This window comes from Telmatherina bonti (genome assembly GCF_933228915.1).
Source record: "Telmatherina bonti genome assembly, chromosome: 3".
Lineage (NCBI taxonomy): Eukaryota > Metazoa > Chordata > Actinopteri > Atheriniformes > Telmatherinidae > Telmatherina > Telmatherina bonti.
Genome location: NC_136621.1, coordinates 29,955,533 through 29,980,230, shown reverse-complemented (window position 1 = coordinate 29,980,230; position 24,698 = coordinate 29,955,533). Strand labels below are relative to the sequence as shown.

At 38.0% G+C, this 24,698-nt stretch overlaps 2 protein-coding genes across 3 annotated transcripts in view; one reads left to right on the top strand and one right to left on the bottom strand.

Moving 5' to 3' along the window:
• snapc3 (small nuclear RNA activating complex, polypeptide 3) overlaps positions 1-5,446 on the top strand; it is a gene marked incomplete at both ends in the record, with an annotated part of 5,488 nt that extends 42 nt beyond the window's left edge. The window contains 9 exons of the mRNA XM_079238327.1: positions 1-191; positions 1,444-1,527; positions 1,609-1,687; positions 1,865-1,969; positions 2,082-2,231; positions 2,354-2,436; positions 3,985-4,143; positions 5,103-5,210; positions 5,299-5,446. The exon at positions 1-191 is cut by the window's left edge and continues 42 nt beyond it. Of these exons, the coding sequence (XP_079094453.1) occupies positions 1-191; positions 1,444-1,527; positions 1,609-1,687; positions 1,865-1,969; positions 2,082-2,231; positions 2,354-2,436; positions 3,985-4,143; positions 5,103-5,210; positions 5,299-5,446 (1,107 nt within the window). The remainder of the gene's footprint in view (positions 192-1,443; positions 1,528-1,608; positions 1,688-1,864; positions 1,970-2,081; positions 2,232-2,353; positions 2,437-3,984; positions 4,144-5,102; positions 5,211-5,298) is intronic.
• Positions 5,447-7,242: 1,796 nt separating this feature from the next.
• On the bottom strand, positions 7,243-24,423 carry psip1a (PC4 and SFRS1 interacting protein 1a). Of its 2 annotated transcripts, XM_079238159.1 has the most exons (17): positions 24,372-24,423; positions 23,845-23,934; positions 23,576-23,652; positions 22,875-23,013; positions 21,348-21,431; positions 20,839-20,955; positions 19,827-19,886; positions 19,675-19,735; positions 19,395-19,488; positions 18,957-19,140; positions 18,418-18,497; positions 13,346-13,395; positions 13,120-13,190; positions 11,658-11,759; positions 11,366-11,567; positions 9,752-9,848; positions 7,243-7,808 (listed from the first exon to the last, which is right to left on the bottom strand). In XM_079238159.1, exons 1-17 carry the CDS (start codon positions 24,372-24,374, stop codon positions 7,778-7,780), a joined length of 1,542 nt encoding a protein of 513 aa, XP_079094285.1. In that variant the 5' UTR covers positions 24,375-24,423; the 3' UTR covers positions 7,243-7,777. The 2 variants fall into 2 exon arrangements, with proteins under 2 accessions (XP_079094285.1, XP_079094286.1); XM_079238160.1 differs by lacking the exon at positions 20,839-20,955.
• Between the last annotated feature and the right edge of the window lie 275 nt (positions 24,424-24,698).

Here is a 24,698-nt window from a genome sequence, read left to right as displayed (position 1 = left end):
CCTGATTATGAATATATCGATGTTAACTCTAAACCATTTCTCATAAGTTCTTTTAGAGACCAGTGGTTAGCTAGACTGAGACCAAAAGATTATTCCTACGAAGAGGAGGATGAGGAGACTTTTGATGCTAACTTTGCTGCAGAAATGGGTATCAATGTAGAGATGATGGCTGAACTGAAATCTGTCTGCAGGTATTGGCAGAAACGTTTTGTCCCACGTTTGATACGGCTAACATGGTCAAATCTACAACTGCAAGAGTTTTACTTGTGAACTTTGTTTGTATTATGTTAATCTAGTCACAGTGCTGCAAATGGGACATATTCGTGCATCTTGTTTTTCAAATAATCTCAATCAAAACTATTATTGTTTACAGGGACTTTTCGGGAAAGGAATCTATACTTGAATCTACTCGGGCTGTTGCTAGATAGACCACTTAATTCAGTCCTATAAGGAAGGCTGTTCACACAAGTTTTCAATGTGTCCTTGCTCCAACACACTTGACTCATTAAATGGAGCTAACAGCATATAAAATTATGCACAATGACTCATTAAATTGAGTCAGGTGTGTTAGAGCAGAGCTGCATTGAAAACCTGCAAGATTGCAACCCTTGTTGGACCAAATTAACCAGCTCCGCAGAATACTACTTTTTAATGGTTTCTTTCAGCAGGGTGAGGTAACACAAAGAAAAACCAGACGAAAACAACTATATACTGTGGTGCAGTTGAAGTTTAGTATTTATCAAGAACAGATAGATTACTCTGAAACTCCAATAATTAGTATCCTAATTTCCCTAAAAACTGTTTAAAAAGAAGTGGGATTTAACACAGCGGTAAACATGTCTGTACAAACTTATAAACACTGGGAATTGGGAGTTGTTGAGAGAATCATATATTTATTTTATTCAGTTGTGACTCATGGGGCTTAATCGCTGATTGGTGTTGCACAGAAAATCTTCAAATGGTTCCACATTTAACAAAATTTCTCTTGGCTGGTTTAATGCTTATTTCTTTTAATAATTAATTATCATAAGGGTGCTTAAACACTGTTATGCGTGCTGTTATACAGCACACATTGGAAGGCCAAATTCATAACTAGATCCTTTTAGTTTAGCAGTCTGGTCAGCTGAGACGTGGTACAAAGTTTTAAAGTGATCATTAACGGCAAAGTGGCTGAAATAGGACAGCTGCAGAAAGTAAAAATGACTAAATGATCAGACAATTTGCACTGGTCAGATCTGTGATGCACAACTAACTGGTTGTCAGCAGGTCAGATAAAGTTGGTTGCTGAGGCTTTTGTGTTACAGTTGCACTCAGTTTAGGGAACTCCTTAAGTATAAGGTAAAGATAAGTAGTAAAACTTAAGGAAAAGAGCTGAATATTCCATTATCACCAAATGTAATAATCATCTGAGTTTGTTGGTCTTTTTTTCTCTTTTTATTCAAGTCTTGACTCACTTCGTTGTCATGCTGAGGATGAGCAGCCTGATGAGGAAGTTGTGCCTCCAAACTCAACGCTGAAAACACTTATGTATGAACTCTCGTCATTTAATTCAGATCTCGCTGTTTCAGATGGTCCATTGTTCTGATTTAGTGTTTTTTTCTTTAACAGACAAAGAAAAAAGAGGCAAGATCAGAAAGCCACTTCAAATATGGACAAGAACAGACATAACCTCTATGCTAATGAACTGGTGAGTGGTTTGAATTGTGACTGAATAGTATTTGTTATGTTATGGAGATCAGTTATCATTTATCATGACACCTGGCCCATTTCCTGAGCAGGTTATTACTGTTTAAACAGAGCAGGTGACTGATTTTTCATTTGTATAGTTGATAAATTAAGCCCCACTTCGATGTGTAATATCCAGGAGCGGTTAACTGTTGGACGGAAACCGGAAACAAGCGCGGACATGATCCCTGAAGGAGAAGTCATCGTAACCATCAATGTATACTATGCAGGCATGTCTGAAAAAGTGAGGATTCATCTTTGTCTTCTTAAAGTGCCTCCAGCATTTGTTCTTATTGAGATTTATTCCTGAATGTTGTCTTTGTGGAGCTGACATTGCTCCTGCTCCTCTTCTGCAGTTTAACTACATCAGGCCCCACATGACTCTGCGGATGACGGGCTCCCACAGCCTGGCAGAGCTCAGGGATGCCATTTGCTGCATCAGCGACTTGCAAGTGTGCGGCGAGTTCAGCCAAACGCCAGACATGGCTCCAGACTATATCAGCAAAGTAATATCACACACAGCTTATATCTGTAAACCAATGCAAGGCTGTCGTGCACAAAGATATTAGCATTTGTGTTACTAGCTGCTACAACTCCAATGATAATATTGTGATATGGTTTCTTTCAGGACACTTTCAAATCAGCTTTCTTTTTCTTCGAAGGAGTTTTCTACAACGACATGAGATTTCCTGAATGCCAGGACATTAGCATGTAAGTTTTACCTCTCAAGCAAAAACTGCATGGCTGGTGGTGTTCTGTTTTTCACACAATAAGCGACTCGAGTGATTAGCAAAGCACACAGTACACTGGGGAACCAGTATCACATCGACTTCAGTTTACTCTTGTATGCACGATCATACTGCAAAAAATGGACAAATCAGCGAAACTGTATCATCCACAGCTGAGAAAAGTAGTCAACTTTAAAAGTTACCCTCTGCCTTTTAAAAGCCTTTACATTTGCAGTACATGCTAAAACAATTTTCTTTGGTATGGACCAGGGGGCCAGAAAGAATATGTTCAATTCTAATTATAATCAAGTCAAAACTGCAGACTATTGAGTCATTGTTTTAAGTCCAGTTTGATGTAAGATTCCTCACATGTCTGTGACCTTAACAGAGGGCAGATGCTTCAGCTACAACTTCTCTCTTGCTGCTTTGGTTCTGATGTTTCTATCAGAGAAGAAACCACAGAGGAAGACAGTTTGCACTGTCCTTTTTGTGATGCAAATGCTGAGTTAACAGTAATGTTATGTAGTCTAGCTGGAATGCTGTCGCAAAAGCACTGTGGAGGGGAGTTAGCCATGATCACGACACATCAAGTTGCCTGAAAAAGTGTGTGTTTGGAAAGCTTTTGGCCAGACGTTTGAAAACACAACTGTGAAAGTCATTGGTGGCAGAATAGTGCATTTAACCAGCTCCTATTCACACAATGACATACAACAAAAACTGAAGTTAGGGAGGCAGTGATGGAGAGTTGACATATTATAACCACATGTCAACGGGGATGTATCTCGGGAGCCATCATACTAAATTACTTTTAAATCTTCTATTAGGGATGCATCGATCCACTTTGTGGGAGTTCCGATCTGATACCGATATCTGAAATCTGAATATCTGCAGATACAGATATTTGCCGATACCAAATCTGTTTATGTGAACATTATTGTGACTATGGTTATTATTGCTGTTATAACTGTGTAAGATTTCATTAGGTTGTAATAAATGACCAATCCTTTCTGAAGTTACCTCACCAATACAAATATAATAACATTACAGATCTAACAATTTCAACAAGTTTTATTTGGATTTGGCACATTCTACCTAAATACAACTATAAATGTGTGGTTTTGAAACAAAGATCTCGCTTTTAGTGTAAGAAAAAATGTCACATTTTAAAATTCAAGGCATTTATTTCTTTCAAAACATGTCCGAAGCATGTCATCAAACACATCTGTGTTAGCTTAACTAGTGTGGTATCGGTTGTGGTATCGGTACACTTTTATTAATACCAAGTACAAGTACACACGCTTGGTATTGAAACAATACCGATACTGATATCGGTATCGGTGCATTCCTATCCTCAATGCCACCCATAAAGTCATCTTGTCTTGGAGTTATATTGTTAATGTAGAAATCTCCTGACCAATGGAAACTGTTCATTGACTGAACTCTGTCACAACTTCAGTTCTGAACAGTTATGACCTTTTTTTCCCCCTGAATTTATATTTTTGTGATAAATTTCTTTGTATTTGGCATCCAGAACTACTATTGAATGGGCTAAGTCCCATAACTTCCCACCGTACAGCCAGGCCAAGATGGAGGACAAGCTGTTTCGGGATCTTAAAATTAAAGTGGGATTCCCGTACCTCTACTGTCATCAGGGAGACTGCGAACATCTGGTCATCATCACCGACGTCAGGTTGGTTCTTCTGTTGTCAGTAGGTAGCAGCTCCGTTCCTTCTTTCTCCTCTCAAAATCTACTCCAACTCATTTGAAGTTTAAAAGCCATTAATGTTTCTACCATTCAATAGACGTGATTTAATGCATTTAAAGAAGGACATTACAGTTTAAAAGAGAAAAAATTAATAGTACAAAATGGCAAAAAGAATTTATGAAGAAATGGTTGTAAATGAACTGGTACTGTAACCATACATTCACAGTATATGTACAAAACTGGCACAGTAATTAGTCTGCACATTAAGTCTAACTTAATGAGAAATCTCCAATAAAACCTTTGAACTGATATCAGTGATTGCCAAAATAAAATAATTTTGATCTTAGGTGATCCTTGTGATTTGCCTACTGAAGAGATGTTTCAGCTGTGCTAAATGAAAAAAGGACCTTTTCCAGTGAATGGAGGTAGATAATATCAGCTGTGGGAACAGACTAATAGAAAGTAACTTTTACCTCTTAGAAATCAGGAAAAAGTAGATTTGTAAACATGAAAAGGGATGAATGGTATCTAATCGTTTTTCCAAGATTCCAAATACATGTTTCTGGTTCACTGAAATACAAATTTGCTTCATTAAAATCCCCACGAGTCATTTCAGTTTATCACACCCAATTGTGAATGAGAGTTTTGTTCTGAGAAAGATGCTCGTGAGCTGCCATGGAAAAAGCTGGATCAGACCATGCACCTTCATAAACTGTAAGATTATAAGTTTACAGGTTACTGCTGTAAGTTATTTCTGTCAGCGCTCAGTATCACTGTTTTACTACTGGAAACGTTGAAATAAAGCTCATCATTGTCAGACAGGAGCTGATGTACAGTTGGTGTAGACGCACATGAAAGTGGTTCTAAGCGTCACAAATGTGAAACAAATCTAAAATGTGAAAGTCTTAAAAAAAATACTCTTCCTCATTTTTCTCACATTGCAGACTGGCCCATAAGAATGACTGCTTGGATATTAAACTGTACCCACTTCTCACGCACAAGCACAGAGTCGCCACCCAGAAGTGTGCAGTTTGCCATGTCTTCATTGCCAGGTGTGTAAACGTTAGTTTTATTACATGCACTGGTTTTGTTTTTTTATTTTTCCATTTTTAAACTGACGCTTCTCTTATTTTTATACAGATGGTATACCACCAACGACGAGTTTGCTCCCAGTGATCCATGCCTCTTCTGTGACAAATGCTTCCGGATGCTGCACTATGATACTGAAGGCAACAAACTGGGGGAGTTCTTGGCTTACCCCTACGTGGACAGGGGTGCATTTAACTGATGTTTTTAGGTGCTTGCATAATGATGTAATGCTGTATAATACAGCAAAATATTCTATATTTCAGAAAGAAATGTTTTATTTTTGGGAAATTTTTATTCTCCCTAAAATGTTTCTTTGTTTTGTTTCAGAAATTTTCCTGAGCTGTAAATTTCAATAAATATATTGATTTATGTATAGACCAATAGTCTTTAGGACTCAGCCTGTTTCTTGCAAAAGTAAATATTTAATACTTGATTTTACATGCCATTTATCTAAACACATGATCTCCAACCATTTATGTGAGATAGACTTGTTGCTATGTGACCATTAATACCTTTTAGATAATATTAGCAGGATCTTTATGCTGCCTGGAATTCCATCCATTCATCCATCTTCTACCGCTTATCCGGGGTCGCGGGGGCAGCAGCCTAAGCAGGAAAGCCCAGACTTCCCTCTCCCCAGCCACATTTGCCAACTCTGCCGGTGTGATCCCAAGCTGTTCCCAGGCCAGCCGAGAGATATATTCCCTACAGGAAAGGACACACCCGGAACACCTCACCAGGGAGGTGTCCAGGAGGTATACTGACCAGATGCCCGAGCCACCTCAACTGGTTCCTCTCAATGCGGAAGAGCAGCGGCTCTACTCTGAGCCCCTCCCGGATGACCGAGCTGCTCGCCCTATCTCTAAGGGAGAGCCCGGCCACCCTGCAGAGGAAACTCATTTCAGCCGCCTGTATCCGAGATCTCTTTCTTTCGGTCACGACCCACAGCTCATGACAATAGGCGAGGGTGGGAAAGTAGATCGACTGGTAAATTGAGAGCTTTGCCTTCTGGCTCAGCTCCTTCACCCTGACAGACCGGAGGAGAGTCCGCATTACTGCAGACGCCGCACCGATCAGTCTGTTGATCTCACGCTCCATCCTTCCCTCACTCGTGAACAAAACCCTGAGATATTTAAACTCCTCCACTTGAGTCAGGTTCTGCCTCACGATCTGGAGAGGACAATCCACCCTATTCCGACTGAGGACCATGGTCTCAGATTTGGAGGCGATGATTCCCATCCCAGCCACTTCACACTCAGCTGTGAATCGCTCAAGTGAGAGCTCGAGATCACGGCCAGATAAAGCCAACAGGACCAGGTCATCCGCAAAAAGGAAAGAACCAAACTTGAGGCCACCAAACTGGATCCCCTCAACACATCGGCTGTGCCTAGAAATTCTGTCCATATAAGTTATGAACAGAATCAGTGATAAAGGGCAGCCTTGGCGGAGTCCAACCCTCAAACAAATCCGAATTACTTCCGGCAACGTGGACTAAGCTCTGACACCTGTTGTACAGGGACTGGACAGCTTGTACAAGGGGGTCTGGGGGACACGGTCAAATGCCTTCTCCAAGTCCACAAAGCACATGTAGACTGGTTAGGCAAACTCCCATGCCCCCTCCTGGACCCCAAAGAAGGTATAGAGATGGTCCACTGTTCCGCGACTAGGATGAAAACCACACTGCTCCTCCTCAATCTGAGATTCGATTACTCGACGACCCTCCTCTCCAGGACCCCTGAATAGATTTCTTAATATTTACAATATCGCAACTTTGTTGCTGATATTTTTTTTTTCTCTAGATGGCCACAAGTTGCCAACATTTTCACTATGGGTGAAAAACAACTAGGGTCAAGTCCAACTCATGTGTGCAAGCAAATAAATGTAGTTAAAGACAAGGTTTACTATAACTACAACTTTATTATTAGATGTTGACACAAGTCAGACAGCCAAAAAAAAAAACAAAACTCTTATTTACATCTATGTTAAAATGGGACAAAAAAAAAAAAAAAAAGACATTAAAAATAAAGCAATTTCTTCACTACAGAAACTTTGGCAAACCGCATAATATGTGCAACTAATGAAACATGCATTACAGGTCTTAATATACCAAGAATGGGACCTTTTAATGATTCTAATGACGGATCATATGTATCGCTGATTGTCTCTGACAAAAACTAGAATCAGGTAAAAGAAATGATAGACACTAAAAACCATTTTAGATTGGAAAATGTAATCTGGTACGAACCGTCTTACTGTGAGCATGTTCATTAACAATTAACATTCAGGGTTGCAGATGTACAAACAATTACTCTACACTTATGAATTTAACATAATGCAAGTAGCACAAGGTGTCTGAAAGGCAAGCTTACATAAAGTAAAAAAATAAAATATGCTGTCAGTCATTTGAGAGGGGGTTGATATACGGAAACCTTCAAGCAGCGACACTGACAACAATGGTCAGTAAACTGGAACCCAGTTTTAAAAAGGTTGTATTAGTACAGCAGCTAATTTCTTCAGGCATGTGGGGCCCTCAAGTGGACTCCTCTTGAGCTTTGGGAGCACTATAGTTAAAAAAGAAGAAAACCAAACAGGTTAAACAAAAAAGGCAGTTATTCATACAAATTGCTTAAGTTTGTAGTTAATGTCCCAATCCCAATTCTCTTAATGGCAAAAAAAAAAACATGTAAAAGATCAAGTGTAAAGAATCATTTTAAGAGAGGACATGAAACTTGAATGACTTAATGTTATTATTACATCATAAACATATGAGACATGCATGTTATGTTAAAACAGGTCCCTTGCAAATGAGACTCTCTCTCTCTCTCTCTCTCAACGGGACTACCTTAATAAATAAAGGTTAATAATTAGTATCATACTGTTGGACAGCATGGCAAACTTTTAAAACAGAGGTTTGTGTTTTTGTGAACCTAACAACCTGTCTCCAATCAGGGGTATTACACAAAGGAGGCTTAACAAATGCTGAGATAAATCCTGTGCTTGAGGTTGCTGAATCCTCTGACATCTTAATCTGTGCTGTTTGTTTCGCGTTCTATGAATTAGCTATCGTAACCCTGAGTTGGTTAAATCAGGTGTGTGAGTGTTCACTGGAAACCTATAAAAAGCATCACCCAAAGTCACAATGACGTTGGCAAAATGAGGAGTGCCTTTTTATTCCCAGGCTAAATAACAGGGTCTGCTGTGAGGCCTACGATGAGGAAAAAATATAAAATGTAATCCTATCTACACTGCATCCAACCGCTGCAACGCCTGCTAGCAAAGTCAGTATGTTAAGACGAATAGTCACCTACACTAGTTGAAGTGTTATTCATCTACCTAATATAAAAGGCCTTATACTCATTCATTAATGTTCTATACCTCATAGTCTAATTCAGGATTGTGGGGAAGATGGAGCCTATCCCTGCAATTAGCAGGCAGGGTGCACCCTAGACAGGTCACCAGGTCATCACTGAGATGAGATGTGATACAATGATTAAATTATTATTATTAGACTGCTAATAATCTGCACTTTGGTAGTCTGTCATTTTCACACAACCCCTGAGTATCAACAGTACCCTTGTTATGACGGAGGGCATCTTGGAGCGATACATAATCAGAGCAGGGCTCAGATGACTGCAAAGGAACTCCATAAAATCCAATTCCAGATAACAAAGGCAGTCTTGAAAGTGAACATAGAGCTGAGAAACATGTGGAGGAACAGATCAAAATGAAAAGCCTGTTTTTGCATAATGAGGTGTTTTTGTTACAGGCAATGAAGCACACATTGGGGAAGATGCTAGAAAATAGCTGAAATAAAAATATCAAAATCGGATTTCTTGGTGGTTCTGATTTTGATCACACACTTTCTGCAAATTATTATCCTTGATAAATTGGGAATAGTCAGAACACAGGCAGCTACCCCGTACCAGGCTATGTTCATGTGATCACAGATGAGTCAAAATAATTTTTTCTGTTATTGGCTTAATTATCCCCAAAGTTAGATATCATGTGAAACCTTTCATTTGTTTTGATTGTTAGAGGAAAACATTAAGAACGCTTATCAAAGGACTGTAGAATGTAACTGACGTTTACGACCTCCAATAATATTAACAAGTCTTTTTTTCCTTTTACAATGTTTTGTGTATTTTTGTAAAGTTTTGTCACAGATAGTCCTCCTCTGAAGGTGGAGCTAAGCTGAGATCTTCCAAAAAGGTATTACAGGAACCGGTACTGTCGACAGCTCCTCCAAACAGTTATAAGAACTATGAAAAGGTCCTTGCAGTCTGGAAACACCTTCTTTGACTTGTAACCATGCTGGTGGACAATCACAATATTTAACTTTGCCACAGGAGTAAATGAGGCCATGTAGGTAAATAGATCTCACAGACAACCTGGAATCCATAAATCTGATTCCAAAGTGCCATGGACATTTCATTCCTGTTTATGTCATAGGTGGACGATGAGGAGGACTCAGGTATAAACTTTGGGCTGTTTATGTCTCGACTACCTGTGATTTTCTTCTGCTGAGGCATCTTCAAGTAGTTTCTCCCTCTCCGTTTCCTGTTTCTTCTCTTCAGGACTGACATCGCCATTTGTCAACTTGTCTTTGGGGGTGATAACAGAGAATAAAAGATTTAGAACATTACTGTACGACCTCAACTACCACAGGGAGGAGCTTCCAGGAGCATGTGAGAACTTTGCAGCACTGCAGACTTTCCTGACATTAATACAATTTTCCATTCATTTGGTAAGCTTCACTCTAAAAAAGAAAAAAGACCTTTCACGGATGCACCAGTTTTGATAGCAGGGAGTTTAAAATCAAGGACATGGATGCAAATCTGATCACATTCGGTTTCAGCTAACCGCAAAGATCCTATGACATACCACTGAAAAAGGAAGAAAAGCAAACTGACGACAAGCAGGGAATCAATGTCTCTATTCTATGGTTGGTTTTCAGATGTGACTTACTGGTCATAATGGATTTAATCTTTAACCAGCAAAAATTCTGTATGATGCAGCTATACCACCTGACACGACCATTTCCCACAGTCATTAGCATAATGAAATTTTTATCAAATAAGGAAAGATCCCTCTCTGTATTTTAATTTGCTCACAAGGAAAATGATAATGTATGACAACAATCAGCAAATCCTATTAAAAACAAAAACAGTAAACATTACCATAAACACAGATCTTACTCTTCATCCCCATAAAACCTGAGCCAGTACTTTGACAGTACTTTCCAGAAGGAAATGCTCTTAGACATAAAGTTCTTATGCATCTTTATGCATAAGTATCGTGCATTTCTGTTATCATAAGTTACAAAGTTTTACTAGAAAACCATCCTGGGATTCATGTGGATATTACTGTTGAAGAGTAAATGCATATTCCACACCTCAGAAGGTCTTGTATCCATACACTGAGCTATTGTGACAGCCTGATATTAGATAGTTGTGGTTGACTAGTGTACAGTCTGGCCAGAAAAACTGTCTACAATAATTTAATAGATGTGTAGTAGTGATCAGCTGTAACAACAGACCCCCTCTTTCATCACTAAAGTGTGTCTTCTTTTTAATAGCAGCCTTTCTGGTCTGCACAAACTGCTCTCAGTGCCTGCACGAGGACTTGTGACAGCAACAAGTAACCTCATCTACGAAAACAAGTCCAAATCAACCGACTGGACTCTTTTAGGAGCCCAGAGTAGCTTACAACAAGCAAACCTGGCAAGTGTAGACATGACGGCAGGAGATGTAAAACCATAATGTGTGATGCTGGATAACATGAAAATGGACTTAATACTGCAGAATACTCCAGTCCATGTAAACACACCCTACGTCCAGAGTATTTGCAAATACTAAACGTGCTCACGGTTAAACTCTTCATGATGATGAGTTTTTCACATGTTTTTACTAGGGAACACTTTGAATAACGCACATTATATAAATACAAACACATAGACTTAACCTTAGAAACAAAAACATTCAATCAGGATAAATCAAATTACAGTGATAGAAAGTAAAAGCTGACTAAAAGTAAGGGGTTTTCATACAGATAACTAATGTTTGCACCTTGTTTGTCTGTGTTGCAACCAAAAACAAAGAGAATCCATCATGAATTATACCTGAACCATTTTCTTTGACTTGTTCCACTCTCTTTAGCGCCCCTTTCTTTGCTTCTTCATGCTGTCGTTGTTCAGCTAAAGACTTGTTGAGCACCTGGCTGAGCACACAGTCACCTTCTCCAACCAGAAACATACTCTTGAACTTGTTGTACAACATGGTGGCCTTGTCCATAATATCCTGACTGGCCTTGAATCTACGGATCTAGAACATGAATAAAATACAAGGTTCACTACTCAACATGTGTTTCAGGGATTTTTTTTTTTCTTCAATTCATTATGCAACAATATTTACCTTTTTGAGTGTTGCGATAAGTTCACTATGCTTCTGCAGGTGCTGAGTTGTGACCTGGAGAGCACTTATCTCATCTAATGCATCCAGGCACTTCTTAACATCCTGGGGAAGTGAGGTGAGGAAAGCAGAAAAGAACGAGGGTCAAGGATAAAAACGGCATTAAAAAGGAGAAGTTAAGCATACTGATAAATAAACTAAAACCTAAATCATTATCATTTACAAATGTGGACTTGCAAAAATGTTCTGTTGTGTATTATCTTAACAACTTCACAAGGCTTTGCTTAAATTCCCGCAGCGCCTAATTTCTTGATTCAGTACAAATTCAATCAATCTAAAAGCAACTAAAGTGTGTCAGTGTGTCTCCATGACAACTTCAATTCTTTCCATAATATTTTATCCTTGCAATCTTACTAGTAACATTTGCATATGACGTCTGACTCAGCACCATATGACGTCTGCACAGCACCAGCCTGATCTGCAGATCGCATCTCTGTAACTTCCCTACTGTACGGCTTATCGAAACAATTTTCCAGTGTCTAAGCTAACAAATAATAAAAAAATAAAGTCTATTTGCTACAATGCTGTGATGTGCAGTTGTAGATCCCCCCCCCCCCCACACACACACACATAAGACAGAACAGATATGAAAAGTTCCTCAGGTAAAGCAGTCACCACCACAAACTAATTCATTACTAAAATAGACATTAAGTCATGAGTAATAATCCAATCAGTGATCTTTATTATCAATTGTTCATTAGTTTGATAAACATATAGCAAAGTTATAAATTCAACTCATCTCATCAAGTCCAAGTAGGTTCTACTCAATACAACGACATACAAACACATTCGCTCTACAATAATGGAAGTGGTTTACCTCAGCTGATGTCCTGTCAATCACTTGCAAATACAGCACATACATGTGCACATAGCATCAATTTTGTTGCACTAAGGTAGCGATCTGAATGTCATTGCTTTGATGGACTGACAAAAGCCATTCATGTCAGTTTGTGTTGTAGCTCAACTGGCTGATCAGCTGTTCCATGTACAGAGGCTGCAGCTCCTCAGCATAGCTGGCCGGTTTGAGTCTTTGCTGTGGGTCTTTCCCTACTCTATCTGACCTCGTTTCCTGTCCAGCTACTGTTAACTTATGTCTAACCACGTCAGGATAAAAAAAAATAAAAAAAATCAGATACCAAGTTTTTGCATTTCCTTCAACCGATGAATCTATTTTTTCCACAATGCTACATAAAAAAATGTCCAGGAAGTGCACATGTAAATCATATATTGGAAAAAGTCACAGTTCTTTTGGTCAACTGAGATGAAGCAGTGTAATTAGGTACAAAGTCTGATGTCTTTTTCTTTCTCAGGTCAGTGCAATTCCTTTACAAAGTTGACAAAAACCACAAAAGTACTTAAAAAATAAAATGTGTGTTATTGGCTGAAAGTGATTAGTAAAACTTACAGGGTTGTCAATTTTCAGTGAAATCTTGATTTCACTGTGGAGTCTGTGCAGTTTCAGGTCTGTTGATATTTCTGAGTAAAGAAGAAAAAAAAAAGAGCGCATTTCCTCAGTTAACCCAGGCTTTTTCTAAAACATATATAACTTTTATGAAGAAAACATCTGTTTACACTTGTTTGTAATTTCACATTGCATTCTGAATTGAAATGACAGTGCATCCGTTATTCACCTTTTTTCTTGGCTCCTGCTTCAGTTTTCTTTGAATCATCTTTGTTGGACCTGAAAGACAGGAAGTACCACAGTGTGATAAAAGTGAGATGTATGTATTGCACCAACTGGCTGAAATGTAAAACTAAATTTAAAAAACTTCAGAAAATATAATTTCCTTTGACCTCTGTCAAGTTATGACCCTTTTTGTGCCAACTTAGAACTAATAAAGGTTTAGAACTTCCCAGAAGTAGCTAAATACTAAATAAATGAGATATTTGGACAAACATTGTCAACCAAAACATAACAGAGTTACATAATGAGGATCAACTTAGAATGCAGACTGGGTTTAAGATAAAGTTCCAGGTATTCACTTTCAAACTGGAAAATGGGTGCAGAACGACAGCTCTTTGGTAGGTAAAACCTATTTTCCCAAAATATTTTCTAAACGACAAAAAAAGAAGCTTTTTTTTTATTTTATCTAATCAAGTAGTCATTTTGTCTTTTTCATATAAGTTAATTTTCTAGTCAGTAAGGCCTGATATATTTTGTTGCTCTACACTAGTTAATAGAAGCCTGCTTAAAACCTAAAATTTCCAGAATGCAACTTTATAAAATCACATCAGCTGTTTAGTCTTTAGGGCACGTCTGTTATTAAAGTGGACAACAAAGTACTTGCTGTCATGTACCAATTTCATTCATAACAATTATGGATTTTCCTTGCAAAGTTAAAACACATTCCCTTGATCTTGTTAAAGGGGTATTATGGTATTTCAAGTTTTCTGAGCTTTCTACAGTGTTACAGTGTTGAATCCTCATCAGACATGTGAATGACACTGTTTTTTATCACCTAAGCGCATGTTTGAGTTTGAGTTCCAGCACTCTCTCCGTTCGGTTTCCATGGCGACGAAAAACGCGTCATTTTAGAGAGTTTTTTTCTACTTCCAAATCCTTGTGACGTCCCGGGGGATAAGGTTCGGTGATTGGTTACCTTCTACTGGTTAACAAGGGCATGTACAAATACATCAGGCGGGTGGAAAACGTCGAATAAAGTTATTTCCAACAATGGCTGGTGAGTTTACCAAAGAGAGACATCCTGCTGCATTTGTTGCTGTGGGTTGCTGTTTTCCACTTCATTTTCAGAGTCTGATTCAGGTTCCAACATGTAGGGCTGTATGCTATGTGTTGACATTGTATTTTTTTAATTTTTTTTTTTTATTGAGTTCATATTAGCCTAATCCTTCTGTTTATGAGACGTTACAATGACGGCGAAAGCAGTTGCGGTGCGCGCTCCCGATGTAGTGCAGTGGCGGGAGGCGGGGCTTAATGTGGAAGAGTCTCAATCCACTCGTTTTGCCCACAGGCTGATCTGGCAGCCTACGGAGAGGGTCGGTCTGAAGTAAATAAAGCGATTTGTGACAATAACTCGATCAATCCCAGCCCTTCTGGGCTCAGAAATAAAAATAAATTAGCCTGAAATACACATAATAGTTCCACTTTAATGTGCAGCACACAAAACAGTTCACCTTGTTTAACTTCTGCTTATCACAAACACTTGCAATTAAAGTCGAGACATCAGAAACGATAAGCAGGGGGCATCATTCACACTTATACTAGAAATCTGGAATAGACAGAGTAAACAAAAATAAGAACAGCACAGTCTACCATGTCAGTCCTGAGCCAATAACCACCATATTAACCAAGCTGCCAAACACACACTCCATAGTACAACTGAGACAGACAGTAGTACTGTACAGGTCATGCATTCTTACACCCATCCTGACTGGTGTCTTACTTAGTAGAATGGGTTGAAAGACACTCAAGACACCAGAGAAATAAATGAAACTTTTTTTCCTTTTTAAAACAGACAAGCCTACCATCTATGAACAGCTTCATCCACCCCAACATGAAGCTCAGGACTAAACTGGACAAGTCTCAGTTGTGATGTGAAATTTTTAACGGATTATTTTAAGGGATGGGTATGGTGCTGAAGTCGTCTTTTGAAAGTACTAAACGTAAACAAAGCGGTTTCCAGATGACTTGGGCTGAAGATGTGCTGCAGGGTACAAGAGATTTGAATGAGCACAGGACTTCAGATACCTAGGTATAACGCAACCTGAGCCTTCAGCTTAAAAAGAACCTCAACTTTCAGCACTTGTTGGTCTCAATTTAATGGTTTTTCAGTTGTACTAAAATTCCTAATTAGTGATAAATGAAAAGTACAAATTACCTCCATAATCTTATGTACTTAGTAACTTTTTGACCAAGGGAGGTCGCCATTATTCTATATGTCCAATGCATTCTAGGACCATGATATTTTTCATGTCATTTATTACTGAACAGAGATCATGCACAGCTGCATAGATCACAGAGGAAAATATGCTTTGTACCAGATTGTACTTCCCTGAGCTTATTTCCATCTTGTGTTTGCTCTTACTTAGTTGTATTAAAATTAAAACAGAGGCAAGTTGGTAAGTAAACGCTACACAAACTGCAAAACTCCACTTTGTTCTTTTCATCCGACTGTCCTCTATGTAAGGATAATTTTGTGATTTTTTCCATCAGAGCCATCTCTGTCAGTGTGCTCAGGTTCAAATCGAAAACACTGAACAGAAAACATTAAGCCAATATACCTCTACATATGACAGACCTCATGGTAAACCATGGTGACGTGGGGGGTAAAATGAATTTCCCAAGCCTATACAAAATAAAGAGTAGAGTATTTTTAAGATCATGTTTTAACAAAGGAGGCAGGTTTTTATTAAATAAGGTTTGGAGATCCCTTTAAATCTTATCAGCTGTCTCCACCCAGGGCCCATTGTCACAATCGTGCAGAGAGCTTCAACAACGCTTAAGAAATCGAAGATGCGATCATAAGAGCATAGCATGGCGCAGGCAGTGGAGTGAGGGGCAAGGTAATTTGAGTATTGACGTGGTGTTCAGCCTTGTCAAAGGCCCTCAAAGTCCTGTGGTGATCAACCTATTAAAAAACAGATTCAAGTTGTTTACTTTGTCCACGCTGCCCCCTGCTGATGGTCTTTGATGTTGAAGCATCTGATCTGACTTTGATGTTGTTTTGCTAGTTTGTTCTCCAGCTTCAGTCTCTATGACATTCCTCCTCTAAATACATAGTGAATCCTGTTCATTTAAAATTTGTTGGAAGACCAGAGAGCAGGCTTCTTTTTATTCAGTGAAAATTGTGTCATGAGTGATTCAAAACCCAGCAGTTGGAAAATAGTTTGAGTTCTACTTTAGATATAAGTAATGAAACTGAAAAATTAAAGCCATTGGTGTTTTTCTGCTTCATCATCATGTTGGTTTTTTTTTTTTTTAACCAAAATGTTGCTGAGCCTCCTTTCCAGCTTGCGATTGTCTTCTCTCTGGAAAATGTTAGTTTCAAATGGGTTTCCTCCTTTCTGATGTGATTTTCAGGTTTTTACTGGAGCTGTTTTTGGTTCTTGTTGCAAGATTTTTTTGACAGTTTATTTAGGATCATTGTTTATCGGTTAACTTAGCCTAATTCAATAATTGCATTATATTTAAAATGAAACAATATCAATAAACATTAGTGAAACAGTGCCAAAAGAGGCACCAAAGGATGCCACTAGACTGACCACCACTTCTTGTGTTCTGTGTACATCAAGATATTTTTTCATTGTTACTATCTTTCTTTGGTTCCTGCACCTAGCTTCATCATATCGAAGATGTGTGTAATTTAAAGTTTTTCAAACTTTTAATTTGACTAATCCTAATTTTCCTGTGACTTCTTAGATCAATTTCTTTGCAGTTTTCCTTTTATTACAGGCTGCGAGTTGACAACAGCAGCTTCCAAATGCTACACTTGTAACTAACACGATAACACGATCGTATATCTGCTTAATTCTTGAAATAATTACATAGGATAAAAATTATTTTATTAATTAGAAGCCTCTTAAAAAATGGTTCTAAACATTAAAGGTGCAATACACAACTTTTTCCAATTTTCTCAGTGATGTCTTCTACTGGTAGCTGATTCAGATCCATCTTCCGTCCTATCTGTACGGTAAGTTCTTTGCAGCCAGTCAAAGACTTAAAACATTTTCTTCCTCACGTTCTTTTCCTTTAAAGTCTTCTTGAGATTTTGTGCTGGACCAACAATTGTGTACATTTAAAATGGCTGGTATGGCTGGTTTAAATCCCTCTTCTAGAGTGTGACACGGTGCATAAAGCAAAACTTGGCTGCAACATTATGCTGTGTTCTGAATGAAAAGGTTGTACGGTTCAGTTTCTCAGCCTCAGGAGGCTGCTGGGCAGCGGCGCCTTAAGAATCGCACATTAACAGACGTCACTGCATCATCAAACAAGTCTTGGGCATAAGAGTTTTATTGTTGAAACGTTATGTGAAGTGTCTTTATTCCTGGAATTAATTTCCAGTTTGGACATGAATGCCAAAAAACTAAGCAGTCTGAAAATGATGGCACAAACCTTCCTCAGTTGTATATTTAATATATGTTGGTAAACAGTTAAAATAATTATGTCATTGTCAACACACTGTATCTTTAAACATGAGGCCATTACTTTTGATTAAATACTGAAGCAATGTGGCAGAGTAAATAGATTATCTTAGCACGCATTCACCCTGACACTGTTTGATCTGCTTTAATGTGCAATCCATGCCAGCACTTTGCAGATAGGATCCTAGGTCGAAGCACAACTGACAGCTGATGTGGATCAAAGAAGAAAAAAACAAAAAGAAGCAAACTCTGGTCCACCTAAAAGCACAAGTCTTGGTTCATTTCAAGCAAACCCAATGCAGGAAGAAGACTACAAATCATGGCATTGGGGGTAAAACACAGGGCTTTTTGGGTTAACACAAACAATACACGTATGTAGAACAATATCGAGGAGGAATGGCTTGCTGAAAATTGTGGGGGAAAACAGAACAGGTTATAATTGCTCCACGGTGTCCAGGTGTTTTAGTTTCCTTCAGTAAAATGCAGTAGGAAAGCCAACCAAACCAAATTAAGACATTACTTGGCATTCTTGCCCAATCAAACCGAGTCCCCCTGACTATTTGGTGTGAATATGCAAAGTTGGTAATAAATATAAACTTACTCTCTCAGTTCATCTCCCTTCCGCCTTCGCGCATCTTTGTCTATTTCTGAGTTTTGCATTTTCTTACGGCTCTTGTTTTTCTGAGAACAAAAAGAAAAAAATATATGAGGATGAGGACATCTACAGGACATTTCTGAGTTAGACATATGTCTGAGTGATAAAACAATCCCCAAGTTTGTTCAAATTTAAGACAACCTCAGCAATTAGCATGAGAAATTTTCAGACAATCTATTTACAGAACCAGTCATAAGCCTTTTTGCATATTTCATATTCTAGCTAAGAGATTACACTAGAACTAAACCCCTAATGTTTTAAACTGTTTATGTTTAAATACAAGTATTTTATGGTGTGATCAGTGTTAGGACATCTTTGAAATTGACAGCATTAACAGACATTACACTGTGGTGGCAATCAAGGTCGTTCCATCTATTGTGATAGTATTTTTTGGCCATATTGCTCAGCTCTAGTTAGACACATATAGAAATTTTCCTGCTAAGAAATTCAAATTGTGTATATATTTGTGTGGAGTGGAACCTTGCCTCATCATCATCAGAACCAGAAGAGGTGTCATCCTTTGACAGCTTCTTCTTCTTCACATCAGGCTCTTTGACTTCTACATCCTTGCTTTTGCTGCCTTCCCTCTTTCTTCTTTTTTCATCGTCTCCACTCTGAGACTTATCCTCTGCTGCCCTCTTTCTCTTTCTGTCTGAGTCCCCAGTGTCCCTAATATGAAAGTAAAACAAACAAACAAACATAAAAGCTTTGGACTTTAAATCTGTTGGGCTGCATGTAGTTCCAATCCCAGAATAAATGACTGCATGAGGATTTCTCCTCCACAATGAGCACCATTTTAACAAATTTGTGATCAAACTTAAGGTTCTATCCTCTTAGCAAGAACATATTTTCCTGCAAGTTGTGTCCAAAAAAAAAAACTTGTAATAATTTAGCTTTTTGTTATCTTAAAATTATGTAGTTACATTTCATTTCCAGAGCCTTGCTGGTCCTGCTGCTGGAGTAAAATCAACTTCTCACTTTTTGGCTTTCTGCCTCTTCGTTTAGGACCCTCTCCACCTGATCACATGGAAGGAAACACATATTAAGCATAAATTAATTTCCCAAATCTTCCATCTGGAACAACCAAACCACCGTGATACCAGATAATGTTGTCTTAATGACTGCTAGCGTATTAAATCTACTCTTCTAACAGATTTTATCTCATGTGTCAACTGTATGACTGATACCAAAAACACAGCCTACCCGAGGGACTAACAGGGCTTACTGGTGCCTCATCTTTGTCATTCTCCTGGTCTGTATCACTCTGGAAAATGAACCAAGCATCTTTCAAAACATTTCATATGATCTATGGCAACTTTTCCAAAGAAAAAAGTAGAATTATGATCACAACCAACCTTTTTCTTCCGTCCTCTCTTGGGTTTAGAAACATCTGTAGATTCTTTTTGAGCAGAACCCTGAAATTGGACATAATTCAGTATATGTATTTTAGCTGACACCAAATTGGAGTAGTCTCGTACTTCCATTTAAGGTGACATGACCTTCTGCAATATTAAGACAACAACAAACTAGCTTTAAATGATATCCCGTCTGTCTCTAATTTTGTGCAATGGTGCCATCTAAAGGATAACTGTTGCATTACATTTAGTACGGTAATAAATACATAAGATCTGAATTTCTTGGTACATAGATTAGCTTGACAAGATTTATTAAGCTTCCTACTTAAGAATGCATTTAAAAATGAAGCATTTGTTGTTCATAACATTGTTGACCCTATTTTTAGACAGTTGAATGACATTTTACATGCACCCTGATATATTGCGGTGTAATAAATTAAAGAGCCTGGACAAGCCTAACAATAAGTTATAATCCAAAAAAAAAAGGTAAATTAAAAGACTTACCGTCATCTAGAATACACAGTGAAAAAAGAAACAAATAAAAATTCAACAGTAGGGTTATCCAGTATAAGGAAAGGGAGGGGCTGGAAATGGAAAGTGTCACTACAAGATGTCAGGGTGGTCTCAGAAAGGTAAAACAGAAGAAGAAAACTGTTTTTCTTTATTTTCCCTTATAGTCACCCACAGAAATGTCTCCTAAGCTTTAACCAATTTAACTCGAGCCATTTCCACTGTTCAAACACAATGATTGCCCTTCCCTGATATCAATCAATTTATAAGAACACAATGACGGCTCTCTCACAATTCAATTTCATTTTACCCCAGTGGCAAAGAAAAAGCAGATCAAACCCAGCACTCTAGTCAAATCATCAAGCACTGACTAAACTTTGTGTCCACAAACAATAATTAGAAATAAACCACAGATTGAAAACCACTAAGTGTCACATGCTTTTCCACAGAAAGGGGATGAGATGACCTGCACCGCTTTATACCCAGCATGCAAAGTACGTACATCCTGGTTCTGAGCCCCCTGCTCAGAGATCAGAGACCTTTCCTCCTCCTCCTCATCCTCCTCCTCCTCCTCCTCCTCCTCTTTCTCATTCTCCTGTTCAGATTCACTTCCTGGAACCTGAATACACCCAAAACACAGCAAGGGATGCAGTGCGGTGGGGTAAACGAATTTTGAAAGGGGAAAAAAGTTAGCGAGTATTCTTCTGGTGCAGCACACATTGCTCTTAGCAAATAAACCTTTCGGTAAACAACCAAAGGCTGACATGAGTATTATCAAAATAACTGCCTGCAATTTTTTACACAATTAATTAAGAGGCAGACACACAACGGAGGAAATGTTGAGACAGGAAAAAAAAAAAAAAAGGAAGAAAGAAAAAAAGAGCGATTAAAAAAATAAGGTGAGAACACAGGAGCAAAACAGAAAAGAAGCATTTGTATGTTTATGCTGGAATGAAAAGTTCGAAGGGGAGGGATAAAATATAAAGGAATGAGGAAAGAAGAACAGGTTACCTTGGATTTGACTCCTTTGTCACTTGTATCTTCTTCGGGACTTCCAACTGAATCCTTTTCAGTGAAAGACTCGGGGGGAACAGGCTTCAAATAAGAAATTTGAGTAAATGAGACAACTGAACAAAAACACAAGAACACCACAGGTTTGAACAGCTGTGCATGTCAAGTAATGTCAGATCAGGAAAACAACATATGGTGATGCTGGACTAAGTGTAGGTGAAAGACACCAAAGAGATTTTAAAACTTTAAAGTTTCAGTCTTCGTCAAAATAAAGCTTCTTTATAAATCCATGAACTGTTTTTTTTAAATATGTAGTTCAACAACAAATTTGACAGAAACATACAGCAGATAAAATATTTGAGCTCATTGCCAAGATTTATATATGATAAACACATTAACACTTGTGCGTGCCATTTTAAGCGCATCATTTGTGAAACTGGTTTTCCCTCCCTGATTGTCTTGAATTTATTTCCACCGTGTCAGCAAAACCCTTTGCAGTTACTACAGGTTAAAATAAGCAAACCAAACACTTTTATAGCATACTTCACTACTCTTCACTGATAAACTTTGTTGTTTTTTGCAAATAGCTACACGTTTTGAATTTGATGTCTTCTGTAACATATTCCATAGGTAGGCTCCAGCTTCCTTGTGACCCTTGATCGGACTAAGCGGTTTGAAAAATTAATTAAATGAATGAATGTTCCATTGGGGAGTAGGGGATAGGGGAATGTTTCGCACTGTTTTGTATCACCTTTCCTTTTATACAACACTAAATAAGTGTTTAAAAGCTGAGGATGCTACTTGTTGAAGCTTTGTAAGTGGATTCATTCCCATTCTTGCTTGATGTACAAATTCAATTGCACAACAGAATTGGGGTCGTACTTCCTCACACAGACACAATTTCTGATTGATGTAATTGTCAAGTCACAATACACGTGATAAATACCACCTTTATTTTGTCTCATACTTGTATGGCATCTTTCCACCACACTCATTTGTTAAACTCTCCACATTGTTTCTCTCTTATTCAGCTTAGGCTTTTCTCAACTGTAAAAATGTTTTGCCAATTTGAGATTAGTCTGTTATTTCCTTGTCTGCTGGCTGAACATCAAATAAAACCACCCATCCATCTACTTTAAACCCATTTCTAAACTATGTGGATAATGTAACAGAGCCACAATGTGGACAGTGCTTTCTTGGCAGCTGATTCTGTCACCTGCAGGACCCAAAGTGTTTGAAAGAAAGTCATTGTGCTTAAAAATAAAACAGCACAATCCTACATGAACTTAAGTCAAAGGATCAAATTTATTTGTTTTTTTGTGCTGACATGTGATGGTTAAACCATGTACTAGTCCTTAAATAGTAAAATGTAGACTTTTGCAACCAATTTACACCTAACAAACCAAGACAAATAGTCTGGGTTTCAAAATGAGGCAAAGAGCAAATCCAACTTCAAGGCATGCACTGTAAAACTTTCACGAGATTGTGTCTAAAAGGTACTGAAAACTATATTTGGTAAATAAGTACCTTGGGTGCAGTAAGCTCGACTTTTGGGTTGTTCTCTATCTCCCACAATCCTTCATTAAAGCCTTTCCTTTTGTTTGGCTTTGCGTACTTCTCTTTGTTTGGTAGGTATGGAAAGATATCTTTTGGGCCAAGAAATGCTCTGTTGGAAGGAAAATAAGTTTAGGACGCTTGTACAATCAATACTTTCTAAAGTATAAACAATGTAGTGACTAAAATATATACTGTATATATACTGGAGCAACTGCATAGACAAACAAAACAATGAGGTAACTATTCAGCAATTTATCAAACTTTGATGAATTTGAATGGATATTCACAAAAACACAATGATAGTTTCACAGTAATCACTGGATAAAAACAATGATGATATAAAGCTATTTTTAGGTTTTAAATTTACTATGCAAGTGCGTGCAATCTTTATTTGCACAAAGTAGATTTCAATAGTTGTGCTACACAACAATACATTTGAATACTTTTCATAACATAATATAATTATATTTTAATAAGTCTTCCATTACTTTTTGTTGCAAAGCCAAATGTAACGGGACATTTTAGATTTACCGAACAATCATTTCTTCTGATTAGTTATGCTTATATGAACCATCAAACACTGCTTGGTACCGGTGCAAAGTAACCCAATTAAGCTATAGGAAATAATAATAATAATAATAATAAAAAACAGTTAGTGATGTGTTACTAACGTTTCATGGGTGCCAAAGAAAAATATAGGAAACTTGATGTTTGATGGCTTCACAGCACCATCAGGAACCTCATCAATCTGGAAAAGATGAGAGAGAAAGCAGGTGTATACAAAAATGTATCCAAGTAAGTGCCTCTGTAGGCTGATGTAGGTTAAATAAATAAACATGGTTTATTATTTTTGGAGTGTATTGCTTAAATTTTAAATTAACATGTAAATATTTGCATATATTTGATTACTCTTATTTAATGCCAAAGACTTAAGACTTACTCTTGCTGGCCAGTGGGGATAACCCTTCATCTTAGCAAAGATGAGATCCCCTGGTTTCCAATCTCGAGCCATGTTTGACGATTGAACAAGCTGCAAAATAAATACATTTGTGCTTAACACGACTATCTGTGCATTCAGTTAGTTGATCGCTTTACGCCTCATCACATCGTAGATCAATCCGAACCTTAATCAAATTGTTGCGTTTATTGAAATTGATCCAGCCATGCATTTATGACTGTCACTAAATCTATGTAAACTGATGTTATTAGACAACAACTGTTGTCTAATAACAGTACAACAACCACCGTTGTCTAATAATTCATGAAGGACAAGTTACCAAGCAAGAGAACAATATAAGCACAGCGGAAAACCCCATCAGCAGACATGCTAGCTAGCTTCTATCTGCTTACTGCTAACAGGACAACACTAACGTCGCCCTCCTTTTTTACTCTAGCACATGCAGGCCTTTATAAAAAGTCACTTCATTAGTATTAGCTGAAGAAATTGTTATTATATTCTAATTTTACCATGAAAACACACGGCTCCTTTTCCGCACAGTGGGATGCACGTTTTCCGCTCCCGCGCAGGACGCCCACAGCCTCTACCATTACATTGTAAGACGGAGGGGTGTCTGTTTAAAGGACAAGTCGCTATCAGTGCAAGATTTTTCGTAATAAAACAAAGCTAAAACCTTTAAGAACATTACAATAAATTTCAAATGCAACTTAAATCAACATTACAATCGTAGTGACGCAAAGCATGATTTATTTGTGAAATTGTTTTGGAATGGACGTTCCTTTCACTGCATCCAAGATCGTCAACAAACACAGATGGGTTTGACAGTCGCCATGAAT

What these genes read in the sequence shown, in the direction of transcription:
- psip1a (XM_079238159.1), bottom strand. An exon ending in AGAGAGGACGGAAGAAAAAG is followed by an intron (nt 19,736 to 19,826) that starts GTTGGTTGTGAT and finishes TTCATTTTCCAG; the next exon opens with AGTGATACAGACCAGGAGAA. An exon ending in AGTCAAAGAAAATGGTTCAG is followed by an intron (nt 9,849 to 11,365) that starts GTATAATTCATG and finishes TCACCCCCAAAG; the next exon opens with ACAAGTTGACAAATGGCGAT.